This window comes from Halichoeres trimaculatus, unplaced genomic scaffold (genome assembly GCF_033239565.1).
Source record: "Halichoeres trimaculatus isolate MK-OKI-2021-1 unplaced genomic scaffold, fHalTri1.1 fHalTri1_scaffold_5, whole genome shotgun sequence".
NCBI lineage: Eukaryota > Metazoa > Chordata > Actinopteri > Labriformes > Labridae > Halichoeres > Halichoeres trimaculatus.
This window is the reverse complement of record NW_027437183.1, coordinates 14,390,838-14,410,742: the sequence shown is the minus strand read 5'-3', so window position 1 is coordinate 14,410,742 and position 19,905 is coordinate 14,390,838. Positions and strand designations below refer to the sequence as shown.

Below are 19,905 nucleotides of genomic sequence, written 5' to 3'. Positions count from 1 at the left end.
TGTACATGTCACTTTAAAAAACAAAAAACAAAAAAAAAACATCCTCATCTTCAGTGAAGGTTTGTGTGGCATTTCCATAATGTCAGCGCAATAGTGTGATGCTTTTGCTGTGCTGTTTTCAGTGTCAGAGCTTTTTCAGTCTTTGTACTATACAGATCTCACTTTATTCTCATAGGCTGATTTATTTGTAGTTATTCAAGTTTTTTTGCTGAAATACAATGACTTGATATTAAAGTCAGCTTTGTTGGCCGACTGTTTAAATGCGAATTGAATCATTTAAGTAGATGCGTCATTAGTTTTTCAGGAGTGATGCAACTTTACAATTACAATTGGCTACAATACACATATTTGGTTGTTTGTTGGATTCCCTGGACAGGCAAGAACCTACCTCAGTGGATTTTGCATGTTCTCCTCAAGCATGTGTGGGTTATCTATGGGTCCTCTGGCTTCCCCCCACAGTCCAAAATCATGTTCAGTGGGTCAATTTGTTGCTCTAAATTTCTTGTGTCCTGTTCTTGGTATGAGTGTCTAAATGTGCAAGCTCTGTGATAGACTGGAGACTTATTCAGAGTTTACCCACCTCTTGGCCAGACAGCATAGGCTCCAGCACTGACCCTGAATGAGAAAAAGTAGGTAACATAATAGATGGATTGACATACAGCTGGTCAAAAGCATACAGCAACACACAAAAACACTGCCACAAGTATTCAAATCATGAAACACAGACAAAGGCATCAAAACACTTATTTGTCAACATTTTTCTCTTAAAAATGTTTTTTCACATGCCACCACAATAATTTGCATGACTTGAATTCAGTTTAGCCTAATAGATCCTGAACCACTGAGTATATATAGGATACGTTTTTAAATTTACTCATTAATATTTGACATCTTTCCAGGGAAGAGCACTGACTTTTATTGGTCGAATTTTTTTTTAAATCTGCTGGTTTTATCACAGCTGAGATGATTAAAACGCAGTAAAAAACGCAACTCAGATTCAAGTAGCACTTTCGACACTGGTATCCACCAACAGAATATAAACGATGTCGTAAAAGGTTAAAAAAATGTGTTTTCCGTTTTTTATTTAAAGATATTTTGAAATTTTTTTTTTATTAACCTTTAGATATTATTTTACGTTAGACGTGAAACTCCCGTGTCGAAAGTGCTGCGCTGGTTGTCAGAATACATAAACACTCAAGAAGCTGCAGTTGAGCTTGTCCAGATGTTAGTCTCTGCTTTTTTGACAGATAATTGGACTAAAATGGGTGTTAAAGTAAAAGTGACTTACCCAGGGTGACATGACTGAGACAAAAAGTCCGAGTTCTTTGTTTTAACGGTTGACGTCTTTCGTTCGTCGACTGGAAATTATTGCAGAGCTAAACAAGCTAGCTAGCATGCTACAGTGACTTCTCTATAAAGGAGGGAGGAGAGTCCGAGTTCATCCAGATGGCTGCAAACTCTACAACTGGAAAAGGTTTGAGTTCGTGTTTATATATAATTTTAAATCTGTCCCACATGTCGTGGTTCTCTAAAACTTTAAGTTTTTTTTCTAGAGTCTTTTGAGCTCACTTATGAGCATTGTTGGGTTATAAATGACTTGTGATGTGTACATTGTCTAACAGCAACATGGCACGAAGGTGACAGATGTCTTGCCCCTGATCCAAGAGATGGCACCCTGCGAGAAACCACCATAAAGAGACTGACCTCCACCTCTCATGTAAATGACACCATGGCATGGGTGGTATTCAGTAACGATGGTCAGAATGAGGAAGAGGTGGAGCATGCTGTTCCTTCCTCCAAACTTGTGAGACCCGACTTAAATCACTTCAACCAGGAGAAACCTGTGTTTCCAAGCAGCATCACAGACCCAGTGCTTTGTGTCCCCTTGGAGCTGAGTGAATTTAAAGGGGACAGAGTCCCTTACACAATCAACAGATACTTGAGGGATTACCAGAGGGAAGGTATCAAGTTTATTTACCACAACTATGTCCGATCGAGGGGTTGTATCCTGGGGGATGACATGGGCCTGGGAAAAACTGTACAGGTGCGATGTAAAGACTGTTGTCATTTTTTCCCCAAAGATGTAAGTATTTTCTTCTCTGTCTCACCGTTGTGTCCTTTTTCTTGTGGATCTTATTCTAGGTGATAGGTTTTCTTGCTGCAGTGTTGCACAAAACAGGCACACGGGAGGACATTGAAAACAACAGGCCTCAGTTTCTGTTGAGTCAGAAGCCTTCCAAGCCAAGTAAACCAAACAAAGTGGGTATTCAAATTTAACCTTTTGATACAAACTGCAAAGGCACAGAAATTAGTTTGGATATCTCATCAGCACCTGTTAGTGACACCTTGATCTGATCTAGGTGTTCCTCATCGTGGCACCACTGTCAGTTCTTTATAACTGGAAAGATGAACTGGAAACATGGGGCCACTTCCAGAGTGTGGTGGTCCATGGGATGAAGAAAGAAGAGGAGCTGGCTCGCATCAAGAAGGGGCGCACTGAGATTGCTCTTACTACTTATGAGACTCTGCGTCTTTGTCTGGATCAGTTTAATAAGTGAGAAACATGCTCAGAACACACACTGAAGTGACATCTTAGCTGTATGCATGTATTCCTTGTATTGTAATGTATATTTTTCTAAAGTATTACTTTATTTTTATAAATGCATGTTATTAGAATACACTTTGCTGACTGTTTTTACTGTTTTTTTGTAGTTTTTTTTTAATGTTTTTACTGTTTTTATTGTCTTTATTAATGTTTTTATTGTTTTGTTTTTTTATCCTTCTGTGCACTTTGAGATTTGCCCACAAATGTAAAGTGCGTTATAAATAAAACCCATTATTATTATTATTACTTTCGTCCTACTGCAGCATAGACTGGTCTGCTGTGATTGTGGATGAGGCCCACAAGATCAAAAACCCAAACTCTCAGATCACTCAAGCTATGAAGGATCTGACATGTAAGGTAAGTGTTAAATCATGTCATTATGCTATCACAAAATCCACTTGGTGACAATTTGCTAGAAATGTGTGTTAGCAAGAATTGTAAAGCCTACACTCAAGTAGTCTTTACTTCAGTTTTTGTTTGTACCTATATAAAAGTACTTCAGGTCCATTTTGTAATGCCTCATTTATGCTTACATTTTCATTAGATCAGAATTGGGCTCACTGGCACCATCTTACAGAACAATCTTGAGGAGTTGTGGTGTGTCATGGACTGGTAATTCAACAGAGTTTTATATCACAGCACATCTTTCATTTGCAAACTTGCAACTACATTGTCTTCCTAACTGTGTTGATGGAAGGCGTTCCAATCATCACTTTGTTTTTCTTCTTTTTAGGGCCATACCAGGTTGTCTCGGCAGTTTAGGACATTTTAAGAACAAGTTTTCAGATCCCATTGAGCAAGGGCAAAGGCACAGTGCCACCAAGCGTGCTCTAGCTACAGGAAGGAAGACCGTCAGAGCTCTAGCAAGGAAGATTTCCCACCATTTCCTCCGAAGGACTAAAGGCCTCATCAAGGACCAACTCCCTAAGAAAGATGACAGAGTGAGATGGATTAAATCAAGCAAGCACCAGGCTTTAATGTCTAAAACCATCTACATCATATCAAATTTATCTTCAACGTCTTCTGTGCTGTGTGTTTTCTCCTAGGTGGTGTATTGCGCTCTCACAGACTTTCAGCAGACGGTTTATCAGGTGGTCTTGGATACTGAAGACGTGACGTTACTGCTAAAGTCCTCTGAGAAATGTGGCTGTCAAAGTGGACGCACACGCAGAAGATGCTGTTATAAAGTTGGTCTAACCTTTTTATTATTTGCTTTAAATGCTGTTTAATGTATTGGGTTAAGAGCTTTGCTGAACTTTAAGTTGTCATTGCACCTAAATCAAATTGTCATTGCACCTTGATCAGACAGATTTATTAGTAAAAAAAATGGCTTTGTTTTATTTTAATGAATTAGCCCTTTAAAGGGGCTGAGGAGTTTCTAAGTGATATTGAAAAAATCTCCCATATGCCTAATCATGATCCACACTTTAAAATGAGATTATCAGAGCCAATATTACAGGTAATTTAGAAATGCTACTTCTTAGCATTTCTAGATTGGATTGGTGTACGTCATGTCTGAGTCTCTATGACAACACTATGTGCCTGACAAAGTTTAGAAGAGAGAAGATAGATCAGTGTTTTTCCTCTGTTGGAAACAATTTCTGTGATTAATTTTGTAGTGATTGTGGACACTGGAGCCTAACTGTCCGTCAGAAAAAGGACTGAAGAGCAGATGAAAGCTAAACGGGAGAGTGACACAGCCCAAGCTAAAGGCTAACAAAGGGGCTTAAGTATTTGTGATTATATTCATTCCAACCCACATGCAGCAGTTATTCTGCAGTGGTCTGTTCAAACTTGAGAGTCAGTCAGTGAAATAAAGAGCCAGGTTATGTTAGCTCTGATTGGTAGATGACTGGCAGGACATAACTGCCAGCTGCGCTAAATATAGACAGCTACTAAACTATTTACAAACTGACAGTGTTTGTTTGTTGTCACGTTAGCCTACAGATTTGTCAGGGCACCAGGCTGCCAATAGTGCTACATATAGCCAGCTACTACAACATTTGCTTGATGTCATGTCTCAAACCGTATCACTACGGCATGTAGTGATTGCATGTAGTGTAGTATCACTACAATGTCATTAAAATTTTAGAACCATATATTAAGAGTCAGATTTCTTTTATTCCAGACAAATTCTGAAGGTGTCGAAATTAAACAGCTATACTTCAGTTACTTGGCCATCTTGAGGAAGGTTGCAAACCACGTAGCACTCCTTCAGTCCACTGCAGGTACCAGCAAGAAACAGGTAGGAACATGTTGTCCTGTAATTCATGATTTGATAAAGTTCAAGTGTAATGATACATTTGGTCGTCAGTAACACCTTATTTTGTTTCTCCAAGGAAAAGTATGTGGGTGACATTTGTGCCAAAGTGTTCCAGAAGTTTCCAGAGTTTGTGCGGAGGTGCAAAGATGAAGCATTTGAGGCTTTGTCTGATCCCATGTACAGTGGGAAAATGAAGGTACAAAATTGGAATGCAGCTTTGTCACTAGTTCACTCACTGAATGCTGCACAAGTGCTTTAAACTAATATCTGTTTTCTGTGGCAGGTGTTAGAGAAGCTGCTGAAGTATTATCTGAAAAAAAAGGATAAAGTACTAATTTTTTCTCTCTCAACCAAGGTAAGAGCTGAATTTGCTGCTTTACAAACAACCTTCCAGCACAACACTAGGTTTTAATTGTGTTATATGCCAGTGCTGTTAGGGCAGATTACATGTGTGCAGAGACAGTAGTAACAAGGTTTATTCAGGACAGATTAATAGGCAATCTGTATGGTTTTTATAAGTGAGGGCAGTTGGAGTTGAAGGGATAACTGGACTGAGCAGAGTGAATTGGTCTGTCACTCAATCCTGTATGATAACATTCTGGAAGCTATGAGGTCATTATTCAATGTCTTATGTTTTGCTTTTGTTGGAACCATAAAACCCGTACAGTTTGGATTGTGCTTAGTATTACTCCTATAATATAACTACAAATACACAGCTAAGGGAATACGTTGTTTATTCTTTATTGAATGTGTTTATCTAGCATTTATGATCTTAAACATCCTTTGCAGACTTAAGAGTAAATTCACACAGGAGATGAAAAGAAAGTCTTTGTTTATTTTGTTTTATTTTATTTTGTCATGCTTACATTCCCATTAGCTGTTGGACGTATTGGAGAGCTACTGCATGGCAGCAGGACTGGACTACAGCAGGTTGGATGGAACCACTAAGTCCAAAGAGAGAGTCCAGATTGTCAAAGAGTTTAACAGCTCCTCTCACGTGAACATCTGCCTGGTTTCTACTATGTGAGTCAAACAATAACAAGCAGACAGGGGTGGAGTTTTTTCTCTTTAACGTAGCTTAAAGCCTTAAAGGTCCCATATTGTGCTGCTTTTCTGCAGTTCAATATGGATCATTGATGTCTTCATGAAATGGTAGTAACATATTTTGGTCCAAAAAGCCAAAAAATCAAGCACAGCACTATTGATTCCAGGCTCTCATAGCCCCTCTGTTCAGAACAGTCTGATTTAGTGGGCGTGACCTTCAGGGATATCTGCTCCGGTGGACCAGTCAGGTCAGACTTGCTCCTGATTGGTCAAAAAAGGGAATCGCTGACATTGGCAAATCCCCAAAATCCAAACAGCTCGTTTTAGGTCAGGATTTTACGTTCACAAGCACTACTAAGTACAGGTTTTGTCATTAAATATCACATTTTATGGGCGGGGAGGAAAGCGAAAAGACACACAAATTTTACTAAAAGACTTAATAAAGTGATTTTTGCATAATATAGGACCTTTAAGTAGTTCAGCCTAAATTTAAAATGATGTTCCACGGTGAACTGTTTGGGAACATCAGGGTTGCTAAAGTTGCTTTTTTAGACACGTGTTCTAAACCTCGAATTTGCTTTTCTTTCAGGGCTGGTGGTCTTGGTCTTAACTTTGTAGGGGCCAATGTTGTGGTGCTCTTTGACCCCACATGGAACCCAGCTAATGATCTCCAAGCTATTGACAGGTGTGTTGATGTCCATACTATGTATGGCTAACACTGCGTTTTGATGTATTTGAGGGGATTATTAAAAAAAGTCTTCTGTTGTTTTATTGATTTTCTAGCTGAAGACACAACTTTTTTTCTTTCTGCATGCATGAAGACTATTAATCCATTTCTGTTTCTGCAGGGCATACCGTATCGGCCAGTGCAGGGATGTGACTGTCCTCAGGCTCATTTCTTTGGGGACTGTAGAGGAAATTATTTACCTCAGACAAATTTACAAACAGGTACTAGATAATAATAACTAAAAAATAAAGAATAATGCACATTTTTGGTTATTTATCTACTTTGCGACCTCTGCTGCTGCGGCAGAGTTGTATTCATTATTTTTTGAGTATTGTGCATAAGATCCTTTTTAACATAGTTTTAGAATATGATCTACAATCACTGTAAGTGATTTTCTGTTTCTGCTTGCTTATCTCCAGCAATTGCAGAGCTCAGTTATTGGTAAGGAGAGTGCAAGGCGGTACTTTGAGGCAGTGCAGGGGAATGATGTCCATAAGGGGGAGCTGTTTGGGATTAAAAACCTCTTCAGGCTGCAGACTGATGGAACATGTCTTACCCGCAAGATATTAGAGGTAAGAAAGCAGACGACCTTTGTAATTTTGATCAGTTACTGATTTAACTTTGTCTTTGCCATTCTTTTTTGTCTCCAGTCACAGCAAAAGTTGAGAAAAACTATGAGTAAAAGTTAAATTAATTTCTGTAGGGGAAGTTTTATCTGCTCATATCATGGTTTAAATAAGGGTAATAGGCCCTTAACCCTTATTAGTTTTTCTTCGTCCTGTGAAATATCACTTGGTGCTTACTTAAAAGCAGTATATAACTGATATAAAGTATCTTGCATGCATATCATGTCATTTATATTTTTGACCTTATTTGGTCAAAAAAAATAAATTATTATTATTTGGTCAAAAATAAAAATAAAATAATCATCTGATGGATGAATGTTTCATGCTTCTTTTTCCTGTCAGCGTGAAGGACAGGTGGCGTCCGGTGTAATGACAACCAGCACACACACAGGCGAGGAAAAGGAGGAGGAGGCGAAGGCAGCTAGCGTGAGTAACTATTCCCTTTCTCAGAGACCCAGAACAGAGGGCACACATCTTTCCCATCCCTCAATCCATCTTCTCTCCCAGATGGCCTAATCATCCTCCCCTTCCCATGTGGAAAGAGTCCGGCAGGGGGGTACCCTCCTGCCTTTTAGTCAACATAACCAAAATCCCTCATTTAACATTTTCTGCTGAAACAATAATTTGAATTTGTTATTGTTCCTTTGGTTTTCTGTTGTTTAGTCATTTTCTTTGTCATTTTAGTGTTTGTCAAGATTAGAAATGACCCATTTGTGAGTAAACAGCCCCTTGTATGGGAATATTTTCAAAAGACACAACAAAGGGAAAGTTATACTAAGAACATAATGACATAAACCGAATTTGTACTCTAACGTAACTGTGGGACTTAATTTTTGCACTTAACTTACAGCTGTTTACCTGAAATCAGGAGGATATTGTAGATATATATAATGGAAATTACTGGCAAATCAGTATCCCATCCTTTATAACATACTTGTTTTCAGGGCTAAGTGTCTTCTAAGCTATAGTGAAATTATTTATTTGCTTAAAATACAAAATTCTGAACTCAAGGCGATCTATTTTGTTAGTTTCTGTTCAGAGGGTGTCAAGGGAAATAGTTTGAAAACCACAGTCTGAAGTATCAGTTTTGAATGAGGCTGACCACAGCTTCTGTTCTCTCCCATTGAGAAAACTACAAACTGTTAACAGCCCTCTATGGTCATAAGGCGTAATTATAAGGAGCTTTAAAAGAAAATCCCAATGCAAAACATTAAGGATGAGGGATCTATTTTTGATCTTGACCCATAGAAAACGCTAAAACTGAAGGATGAGGCCGTCTTTTTCTCACTTTCTCTGCGATGCTGTGTGAAACAGCTGGATGCAATTACTTGCGTGTCTTAATGGAAGAAGCAGACCACACTGAAGCCTATCTTCTGCTTTTCAGATATTTATTTACACAGTGATACCCCTTATCATCCTGTTCCCAGCCAGGTCCTTTTTACATGGCTGCTGCTCCACTGAGGCCAGTCAGATTCTTTCAAAAATACTGAATACACTGGGGTACTTTAACACGCACAGACAGAGGCATGAGGCGTGTAAGCACAAACATGCTGTACACCAGTACAGCAGAGAGAGTCATTCAGTGTGCATATTTTGTGAAATTAGGATCACTGTTGGTGGTCACTTGTGTATAAGCCCATTTTTGTGACACCAAACAAATTTTACAATCTTTCTTTTTTGTGATTACTTCAGCAACATAGATTTTTAATATAACTTATGATGTAAACATGTGTTTTCAATACACAATAAATGTATCACAGGCTGGTTCACTGAAAGGAATGGAGTGAAGGGCTTTGAGTGTTGTTGCTGAAACGATCTCAAGCTGTGCATTTGTCTGTGTTAATTTATTTGATCCAAGACTTTTAAGTGAAAATTTGTTTTTATTATTATTAATTTTACTATTATCATTATTATTATTACTATTATTATTATTATTATTATTATTATTATTATTATGACAGTACTACTACTACTACTATTACTACTACTACTACTAATAATAATAATAATAATATGTATGATTATTATTGTTATTATTATTATTATTATTATTATTAGTAGTAGTAGTAGTAGTAGTAGTAGTAGTAGTAGTAGTAGTAGTATTAATAAATTTAATATGACTTTTACTTTTTATACCATGATACTGTTTTCTTTGCCTGTCTTTTACTACTTTTCCAACCTGTCTTTTCCACATTTTGATTGAAGGAGCCTCAAGTTGGTCCACCAACTGATCATCCGACTGATGAACAAATCAAGGAGAGCAGAGATGTGTCAAAGGTCCCCGGAAGGGTGCTGGACTTTAGCAGTGGGAGTGAAATGGATGAGGAGGAGCGGGAGCTGAAGAGGAAGGTGTTGAATCCAACTGCTATTGATGACAAGAGTGGGAATGCTACCACTAGCCCTTCTCGTATGAGTCTCCTCCATTTTGGTTTCTCCAAACTCCTAGAAAGAGTGAAAGAACAACCAGAGTCAGGTGAAGGGCACAGCAGCACAGCTATAGAGGAAAACTCCTCTGAAGAAGATGATGAGGATAAAAAAAGGAGGAAAGGTACTTTGTCTGGCTTCTGCAAGAGTCCTAAAACAGGAAGCGAGGTCCCAAAAATGGGACAGAAAAGCTGGGACATCTCCAGCAATTCAGACGAAACAGGCAGGGAAGAAGATCAGGAACAAAAGAAGGTTTCTCTTTTCAAACAGGGTGATGATGCTGCAAGAAGGAAACAGGATTTGAAAGAGAGGACAGATATGAGAGCCACCTTGTATGTGAAAGGTGTAGAAACAAAGACTCATAACAAGCTGAAAACAACAGTCTCTAAGGTAAAATACTCAGATGAATCTGAAGATTTGGACATGGGGACAGTGAAGAGGCCAAAGAGTGCAGCTTTGAATTCATACACTAAAGGAAGAGACCAGGAGAAAGGAAGACTGGACCGCAACAGAAAACGGCAAAGCGCAAGTGTCAGGGACAAGGCCAGATCCAAACACACAGAAGACATTGAAACATTCACGTCTTCAGAGGATGAACACCCTCCTGTGAAGAAAGGGAGATCCTTGAAATGTTCTTTCAAATCCCCGCCTCAGGAAGATGAACAAAGAGCTGCAACAAGCACCAAGATGGAGAGAAGAGCAGAGACACCAAAAGCTGTTTCATTCACAAATCTGAAAAATCAAACATCCCATGAGTCCATCAGAAAAGAAGGAACACTTGACAGTGTGTTAGGTTAGATTTAGCGTTTTTTTTATATTCTGATTATTTTGACAAAATGCTATTCAACATTACTGATGTATGTTTCTGTTTTAAGGAGGCGTACAGGAGGTGGTGTACACCCACTCAAACCAGCGAGTGGTAGGAGGAAGCAAAGCAGAGGAGCTGATCAGCAGAGCTGCTGTACGAGACGTCTTTAAACACAAGATGTACTCTCAGATGCCAGCCAATCATCTCCTCGGCACCTTGGAGGTACATGCTGCCTTTCACCAAACATCATAGAGTCTGTGTGGCCCTGTCACCTGAAATGCTCTGGATATTTTTTGTCTTTCTTTCTTTTTTATTTTCCTTATTTTATTGCAAATATTAGAAATGAAACACAAAATTAACCATAAACAATGAATCGGTAAAATAACGAAACAAAACCAAATTGAACAAAGCAACAGACAGTAAGATTAGCGATTCAAAATAGATAAAATACAGTGAAACAGAAAAAAAACACTATGATTTATTCTTTTGTTGATTAGTCAGTGACCTTTAGTGAAGTCTTGCCACCAAAGATTTGATCAGAATCTTAAATTAAATGTCAAAAAAATCAGTAATATAGTTTTCCAAAAATTGTTGCAGGATTAAACAGTAATCCACTGAGCTCTCTGTATCATTTAGACCTGCTTTCTGTCAAAGTTTTTCTGGCAACTCCACACCGGTGTTGGGTTTGCCAGAGCTGGATCAGACACAGATGCTCGAAACAAGTTGACAATTCACGTAAACACATTGTCTTTTTGAGGATTAGATTAAACTCAGAGGTGCAGATGGGTGGTTAGTGTTGCTGCTGTCTTCAAATCTGTGCTGTCATTGTTCAGTATGCATCAGTACTTTGAATACAGCCTGCAAGCTTGAGCCACCCATCTGATTAGAGAGGTAGTTAGTGAATGAACTGTACTAAAATAACTGCAAACAGATGCTTTTTAAAGCACATTTGGAATTGTGTTTTTGCCTTGTCTTTGGATTATAGGCTTAATTTTTAGTCTTAATTAGAGAAGTGTCGTTATTCTGGTACAGACCAGATCAAACACCAAAGAAAACCAGAGTCAGGTGGACAGTAGACCAGCTATTCAGGGATGCTCTTCTTTGGACGTTGTTGAAGACAACACGGTTTCCAAAATCTCTTAGAGAAACATGTCCAACCATATACATTTTGGTTTGCTTTTACTAATACTTTACATTGTTTGGTGATTGTGCCAGAGCTTGTCAGAGAGCCCACCAGACAGTCCGCCATACTCTGCTACCCTCACACAAGAGAAGCCTACCGTGGACCATCCTGTCACCTTCACCAGCAAGAGTGTACACAACACCAGACACACCACCTTCATCATCGGAGAGACTCCACAGGCAATATGCAGGTAAAAAAAGAGCATGAAGGAGATGAGGAGAAAAACAGAGCTAAAGATAGGCCAAAAAAGCTGACAGAAAGAGCCCGAGTGTGTTCTGAATATGTCATGATTTCATTAGATAAGGTGCTCCTACAGTAACAGGACAGGCGAGCGGCTCTGCATGGGAGTAAAAAGGCTTAAGGATAGAAATAGGTAAGGCGTTTGAGAGACTGTTGTTTGAAAAGAGGAATTCCTGGCAGTGTCAGGAACTAGGCCAAAAACTCACCACAGATATGGTGTTGAGCGCCCCCACCTGGGCCTCGGGAATTGCATGCGTGTGTGTTTAGTAAGAGACCACCTCTGAGCTTTCCCTTCCTACTATTTCCCAGCATCATGCCAAAGATTACCCAGTTATGTTCAGGCCCAACAGTGTGGACGTTTTCCCCTCCTCAACCACAGCCCTCCTGAGACAAACCAAAAAATGATTGCCTGAGGACTTCCAAACCCACACTGACACACACATTAGAGTCCACATACGAGTCCTAACAAGCATTTACACACACATGCACAGATCCAACAAATACACACCTCTGTCCTGCTGCATCACCTCCGCCCCCTGCCTTCCCAAACACTCAGACACACAGACACCTCTGTGGCTCCAATCTCACTCCCACAGGGAAAGACTGCATCTCAGCCCAGAGACTCACCAGGGAGGAAAACTCACACTAGTTATATTGATTTCCCCTCAATTAACCTTGCTGTTTAATGATTTAAATCCACATGCACGTCTGGTTTTACTGCCGCTGCTTTTATTTATTGTTTTTCCACTGAGAAGCCAGGGTAATAACACTACCAAAATGCAGCTGTAGCACCAGTGACTTTGAAGTATTTCTGTCCCAGATTCTGGTTAGACCGAAGTTTTAATGGCTGCCTAGATGTTTAGTAAAACACCTCATGCTTCCTGGATAAGAGCCTGAATATGTGGAGCTCTATTTGTCTTGAGTTAGGCTTAAGGGACCTGCAGAATATCAGATTGACAGTATGTGCCTTGTAGCTTTTAAGGATGAGTTTATATGTGATTTAAAGAGCGTTAGCACTCTAACATGCCAATTTCTGACCTCATACTAACTGTACATGTAATTATGTTGTCATTTCCCCTGAGATTAATCTTCAAACGTCGCTTTATCTTTTGTTTTATCTGTTTTTGTGTTCTCATAGGCAGCAGCTTGAGGAAATGGCAGACAAATTTGGATTTTCTTCAGCACATCAGTTTGCAGAGGATATTCTGAGAAGAAACTGCACCCAAAGACTTGCCTGGCTGAGACAGTATTACACCTCACTCGACCAACCTGGCCTGGCCGATGTTGTCAGAAAAAACTTCCCACAACCGGAAGCAGCCCAGACGTCTTCCTCTCCCTCCTCAGCATCCACCAGAACTACTTTAGCAAAATCAAACAGAGACACTAGAGCTCCACAGAAGGATGTGACAAAATCCAAGAAAAAGCCTGAAAACACTAAGAGGAAGATTGAGGAAAAGAATCCTAAAAACAATGTTCCCCCGCCACAGAAAAAGTTCAGAAACCCACAAAATGATGATGTTCAAGAACTTCACAAAAAGCAAAACATCCAGCAAAAGAATGCTCTCGAGCCTCTGAGTGATGTTACGAGCCTGGAGTCAGAGGAGCAGGAGGAGGCTGTCTGCAGTGCCAGAGGATATAAGAGGACAAAGAGGGGTAGTGTTTCGACTTCTGGGGCTCTCAGAGCTGGTGGTGGTCTTGGCTTGGATCAAGCCAGCAGCAGTGGTCTGGGGTCTGGGGAGGCTGCTGCCTTCCTGAACCGCACACACAGAGATATTCCTTCTTCTCCGGACCTCAGCCATGGCAGGTCCACCATGATTTCCAAACCCACAGCTCAAGGAAAGGGGCAAGAGCAAAAACTGTCTTCAAGGACCAGTGACCCCATTGAAGGCCTTGGAAAAAACTCTTCTCCTTCTGAGCTGGACAAATCTACCTCTAGTCATCGTTCTTTCCTCACAGATCTGATAGGAGACACCTCAGTTCTTGACGATTTGTTTAAACCCAGGGGTGTGCAACACAAAGGCACCCAAAAAACACCTCCTGCACTTTCCTCTGCATCAGGAAGCAAACATCCCAGCACACCTTCATCTTCCACAGTCACCTTGAAGATTGATTCAAATTCAGTTGCATCCTTAACAAAGTCTGACACACAATCTACGGTAACTAAAGGCAGTCGCAAAGACTTCTGGGACATTCTAAATGAGGGTAATGAGGAAAGTATCAACAGGTTGACAGACCTAGCAGAGGTGCAGAGGGCCTGCATCAGCACGAGCTTTGCAGCTAAAAAGAAATCAGGAGGAGAGGAGAGCAAGAGTCTCTGGAAGACAAACGACAAGTTCCTGTGGAGAAAATAAGACATGAGAGACTGTAATAATGTTCAAAGTTACTTTTAATATACGTTTTATTGATACTTTTTACTTTTGCAGACCTTGAGAGGATGTATAAAAAAAGTTGACATGGATGCTAGTAACAAGCTTCACTGCTGTTAATTCTGAGGTTCTGTGTTGTAATTTTAAAAATTCATTCAATATGAACCCTTTTAAATGTTTTTTATTTACCAAAATTTTAAGTTCTATTTTTTTTACATCAAGATTTAGTTGAAGGAGCTTGATACTTGCACAGTGCCTGATGTTACTTGAATAAATGGTCAAACACTAATGGAGTTTAATTACTATTTCAAGAATTTATTCTCCTCTGCACTGTCAACTCACAGTCATAGTGTCTTATGTTCCACAGAGGCATTAACAACTTATCAAAAATATGAAAAAATAGAGATTGGAGCTTCTGTTTGTATCTTTTATTGACTGATCATTGGCCTCAGAAAAGAAAGTAGTATTAAAAGGTCTGACAAAATATCAGTGATATCTTCAAATACAGTCCTGTTTGTCCAGTACTCATACAACAACATTCATTCAACGATAATGTAAGACAAGAAGAAAAAATACTGGTCATCATTAAAAAAATTAAAAGAAAAAAGTTAATTTGTAGATACAGTACTTACAATTGCATCTGTTGTTAAAGTTCAATGTCAGCCCTCAATCTGCTACTGAACCTGATACGTGGGGTGAAAACCAAAATCTCACGAGGCATTAGCAATTAATGCAATCAGACACCGACACTGCTATCGTGGGACAGTTGGTGGACACGCCTGCAGAGATATCACTTTAAACTCTCCTGGTAATGGATGCTTAATCTCTTACTTTGAACACCTCACTGGTTCTGGCTTCCCATGAGGCTGCTTAATTGGTGCTGTGTCGTGTTTCTGCTCTGCACAGTAATGTGATAGCTCCTACCTAAAATGCTCTTCAGAGAGGAGGCCCCTGCGCCATGTGTGAGCCTTAATTCATTCTATGTTTTCAAACATGTTTGTTTTTTGGGAGTTATCTTGAGGCTTTTTTTCTCTCTTTTATTGAAAGATGTGGGTGTTGGGGGATAGTAAATGTTAGGAATGGAGAGTGGGAGAAGACAAGGCACCTAAGGAGGAGGACGCTTGTCGTGTTTGCTCACACTGCGAGGATGGTTTCTGCTCTATCTGGCGCTGAAACTGTTTGACTAAAGTAATGCCATACAAAATCTTTTTTATGACAACTTTTGTTTGCTTTTCCTCTATCAAGCAAAAAACATTACGAATATATCTTATACTGATGTAATAGCTTAGCTTTAGTGCTATTAGTATCAATGAGCAATAGAAAGGAGTATGTGTCTTTACAGACTACAAAACTTTAAGAATTAAGTGTCTGTGCATGTGCCTGCATGTGTAGCTTCTGGGTGGTACGATGACCATCTTCACATACACACAGGCCTCACATCTGTCACACCTGCTCAAGACACAAACTGAGCAGAATGAAAAGCCCTCTCTTTCCAAACTTTCGTCTCTCTCCTTTTCTCTTTCAGATTCACCCACAGCTGAGATTTGCAGATCCTTATCTGTCTTTTTTGTTGCCCTGGTCTGGTTCAAGTGAGATAACACAGAGGCTTAGCATCTGACTTACAATAGAAAGGCTTGCACACTGACTGACAGTGGTTGGAGGCTAATGGATGGCAGCTCACATGCCTCACTGGCAAACAAAGCTCTCTTATCCTGAATGCTAACTCCAGGATTCTGCTGAGGACCTGGAGTGAGACGTGCATCCCCTGTGAGTGATCTGGGACAATGTCTTCAATCAGTGTGATGATTGTATTTTATTTTATTACATGCCATGTGAAGTGGATTTTCCACATTCAGAAGGAGTCACGAGAAAGAGCACCAAAGAGACAGTATGCTCTTCCAGTTCTCCCATTAGCATCTCGTGTCTTTGTGTCAAGGGCAGGTTGAGACGTCTGTTTATATTTCCTGCCACTCTAACCTATGTATATGTTGGTCTCTTTTAAACAGGACGGTCAGATGAAGTGTTGGAGAGACACTTCTGGCTGTGTTGGTTTATTTGCAGAAGTCAGACTTTGACACTTGGTTTGATTTCATTAGTAAAAAGCTGTGAATGAGTACTGACCCCTGCTGACCTGGGCCCCCTGTCATATTAGGTTTCCGTACTTTCACTCAGGGTTAAGAAGATCTGCCAACTTTGGCTAATTAATTCCTAGCTCTTGAATAAATACATAATAGTCTGTGGCAAGTCGACATTAGAATCTAAGCATCTCTCTATACTGTAAATATTCATTATATAATGAGCAATATGAGAAGTTAGACGTTACCTGTATTTTTTAAGTGAAACCAGAAGCCACTCCAACTCTTCTTGGTAATGATACATTAAGAAAAAGTAATTCAAACTGTTCTTCCAGGTCGTTATTGTACACTTTTCTATATGTTGCTGGATCTCAGTCAGCAAAAGTTTTCGTTTCACTTTCTTGAGAACATGATTTTCATGTAACATTAAGTTCATTTCGTCAGTACGGTTGCCTGTTGCATGTGTGTTAAATACTTGATCCTGACTGATCAATAGTAGTCAGTAGCAAAAAGAGACGACAGGAACAACCTGATCAGAAGCATCGTATCAAATTAATTTGTAGAAACAAGTCCTGCACAGTTTAATTCTGCCTGTTGATACTGTGGCAAAAAGCTTTCTTCCTTGTTGAGGAAGAAGGCTAGTACTGGGGAAGGATGTGAGAGCAGCCTGAGGTGCTACAAGACCCAAACTCTTTTCTTACCGTCCAGGGTAAAAACAGTACAGCTGATAAGTACATCTCTAAGTTTCTGATTGCTACAATGTAACTTCAAACTGTATGTGATGGCGATAGTGGCATCAAATTTAAAGAATGTGACATTTTATGTTTAAAGATATGTTGATAGCCAAGCCCAGAGAAGAAGCCAATAGTCAATTTCTTCATTTCAAATACCACAACCAATACCAATGTGGACTCATGAATCATGAACACAGGTGCTTGGGTAGAAAATCATCTTGCTAAGCAGGAGCCACCATTTCCAAAACTGAATGATTTCACACTGTAAAATGTGATTTTGCACATTTGTTATTATAGCATATTATTCCACATCATATAAAAAAAGATTACTGAAGTTGTTGTGATAACTCTTAATAATAAGTTGGCATCATCTCAACTACACAATATATTTTTCAACTTAAATATCGACATCCAAATAAATCAGTAATGCATGTCAGCTTGACAGTGAAGGAATTCAGGTGGGCTTGGGTTTAAAAAGTTATAACCCATGATGCTTTTGGGAACTGTGCTCTGAAAGTTATTGTCACCGTGAGTGAGATGGGAGCACAGTGGATATGAGGTCCTCAAACTGCTTTGTGAAACTACTGCCATCAAAGTAATACCCAGAATACCTTCGGGGATTATGTATATTTTTGACCCCTTCAGTAAGCAGGATATGCTATGGATATGAATTAGTTCCACACAATGGACAGCTTGACTGATTAATTTGGTCTGTCTGAGCCTAATGAGATGGTGTATTGTCTACCTTCCATGTTAAGGAACAGGTGTTATTTCCTCATCGCTCAAACTTGGCTTCTGAACCCTATGATACACACAGTTTTTCTGTGAAATAGATTTATAATGTCAAATAATAACTTGAAGAAGTTCAGGTAACTAACAAATATAATTTATATAAGTAAAAATGAAAGGTCAAAATAACTGAAAACTTTTGTTGAGTTGAAATCGGTTAACTATTTCAAACAACTACCTGAAGAAGTTGAGTTAACTTTCAAGTCTAAAACAAAAAACTAAGACAATTGACACAAGGTAACTTCTGTTACTGTTACAGCAACAAAATGTATTTTTTGACCCAACATAAAATTTTGAGCTGTGTACGACATGAACACTGTTTCTTAGAGTTGTTTAAGGAAAAAAATAAGTGAAAAATTTCAGCTGAGCTAAAGTAATGAGAGCACTCATAGAAATGCAGTGAAGTGAATATAAGGGTTTCACCCCCCAAAACTATGATCAGGTTAAAAACAGTTTAAAAAAAAATGGACTGAAGTACAGTACTCAAAATCTACATAATTATTGTCAATCACTGTTAGTAAATCATTACCTTAACTCCTTAAATGCATCCAGGAAAGTGTGAGTGCGTATGGAAATGTAAAAAGCTCATTAAGGAAATAACAATTGCTAACCCAATAAAAAGTCTGTGTAACATCCCTGAGAGCGACATGACTACTAGCTATAAAATATTGCAGTTAACTAACTCGCACAGGTGTTGATGAGAGAACAGGAAAATAGTTAATACCAAAGCACTATGAAAACACATTTAGGTGACTCAGTCAGTGAACAACTACATCAGGGGGTAGAGTCCCACTGTTGTTACAGTAACTAGCCAAGGAGGTCTTCATCAAAAAATAACCTAACATTTGCTCCTCATTTCAATCCACTTACTCCAACAACTGATAGCTGTTATTTTGGTCAATTCAGTGGCTCCTGGACTCTTCCGATCCCCATTGAGTCCTTTTAAAAAAAAGGGATAAAACACAGATGCAGTCATGCACATTCACTCGTACTAATCAGACTAATCTTCATCTTCAGGTCGGGATGAGCTTTTCATTTTGAACACCTGTACTCAGCTGCATGAGTGTTGAAGTAAGGGAATTCTGCACAAAGTTGACAACTTCAGATTGCACAAAAAGTCACTTGACCCTGGATGATAGGAGAAGCAGAGATGGAGGGAGGTCGACCCTTCTGCTCCATGCAGAACAAAAGGGAATGGAAAATAGTGCGTTTCCCCATGGGGTAAATATTGAGAGCAGAGATATAAACGTAGGGAAGAAAGGCTTTTCTGAGCTGCCTGGCTCCTCTGTTGCACTGCCAAAGGTCTGTGCGTCACTTGATCCATTGTTTAGTGTAGAGAGGGTCTCAGTAAGCAAGCAGGCTGCCTCCCCGCTCCAGCTGCAGCCTCTCTACTGTTTATGTTTGCAGGGCCCTGCGCCTTGAAGTGAGGCTATACAAGCAAAGCCTGGCCATATGTGAGCACTGGGCCATCACAGGAGTCACAGGCTTTTTCTTTCCATCTCCCTCTTTCTCTCTGAAACTTACTGCTTTTCTACCCCTTTCCATTCCTACCTTTCATCCATTTTTGTTCCTCCTGCATTGTCTTTCTCATCCTCGACAGAACGTTCTTTTGGAGAAGATGACACTTTGAAATTATCTTCTTGAGTTTCAAAGAGCTCTATCCCAAATTGGAGAGAAGTGGTAGGTATTATTATTACTCCTGCGAGAAATAATTACCCCAAAAACTCCCCTTCCAGAAGGAATCTTTGTGTGCTCAGCAACAAAGTTTGAGAGACAAGGTTGTAATTATGCCACAGAAATATTTCAGCTAGTGTAAATATTCATATATTTATACTGGTGTGTCATACTGACAACGCTGCACTTTTAAGGAGATGGAAAACATTCGGAGAGAAAGCCACTGAAGAAAATATGGAGTCAAAAATGCAAAGTGTATGTAATTGGCTGTTGGGGTTTTATGGCATGTGCAATAATTCACTTTGATAACCATAGTGGGAGTTCATTTTTATACAGTTTTTTTTATC

The 19,905-nt window shown here is 39.4% G+C and overlaps 1 protein-coding gene across 1 annotated transcript; it reads left to right on the top strand.

The window, feature by feature from the left end:
* Positions 1-1,187: 1,187 nt before the first annotated feature.
* On the top strand, positions 1,188-14,584 carry ercc6l2 (excision repair cross-complementation group 6-like 2). The gene is made up of 20 exons (XM_074670365.1): positions 1,188-1,474; positions 1,623-2,044; positions 2,143-2,259; positions 2,361-2,554; positions 2,869-2,962; positions 3,150-3,217; positions 3,339-3,546; positions 3,652-3,792; positions 4,734-4,850; positions 4,945-5,064; positions 5,152-5,223; positions 5,746-5,891; positions 6,502-6,597; positions 6,761-6,860; positions 7,059-7,211; positions 7,608-7,691; positions 9,471-10,482; positions 10,565-10,719; positions 11,713-11,870; positions 13,059-14,584. Exons 1-20 carry the CDS (start codon positions 1,447-1,449, stop codon positions 14,269-14,271), a joined length of 4,698 nt encoding a protein of 1,565 aa, XP_074526466.1. The 5' UTR covers positions 1,188-1,446; the 3' UTR covers positions 14,272-14,584.
* The last annotated feature ends 5,321 nt before the right edge of the window (positions 14,585-19,905 follow it).

What these genes read in the sequence shown, in the direction of transcription:
- ercc6l2 (XM_074670365.1), top strand. Translation starts at nt 1,447, where the DNA reads ATGGCTGCAAACTCTACAACTGGAAAAG. An exon ending in TGTCTGGATCAGTTTAATAA is followed by an intron (nt 2,555 to 2,868) that starts GTGAGAAACATG and finishes GTCCTACTGCAG; the next exon opens with CATAGACTGGTCTGCTGTGA. An exon ending in ATCTCCTCGGCACCTTGGAG is followed by an intron (nt 10,720 to 11,712) that starts GTACATGCTGCC and finishes TGATTGTGCCAG; the next exon opens with AGCTTGTCAGAGAGCCCACC.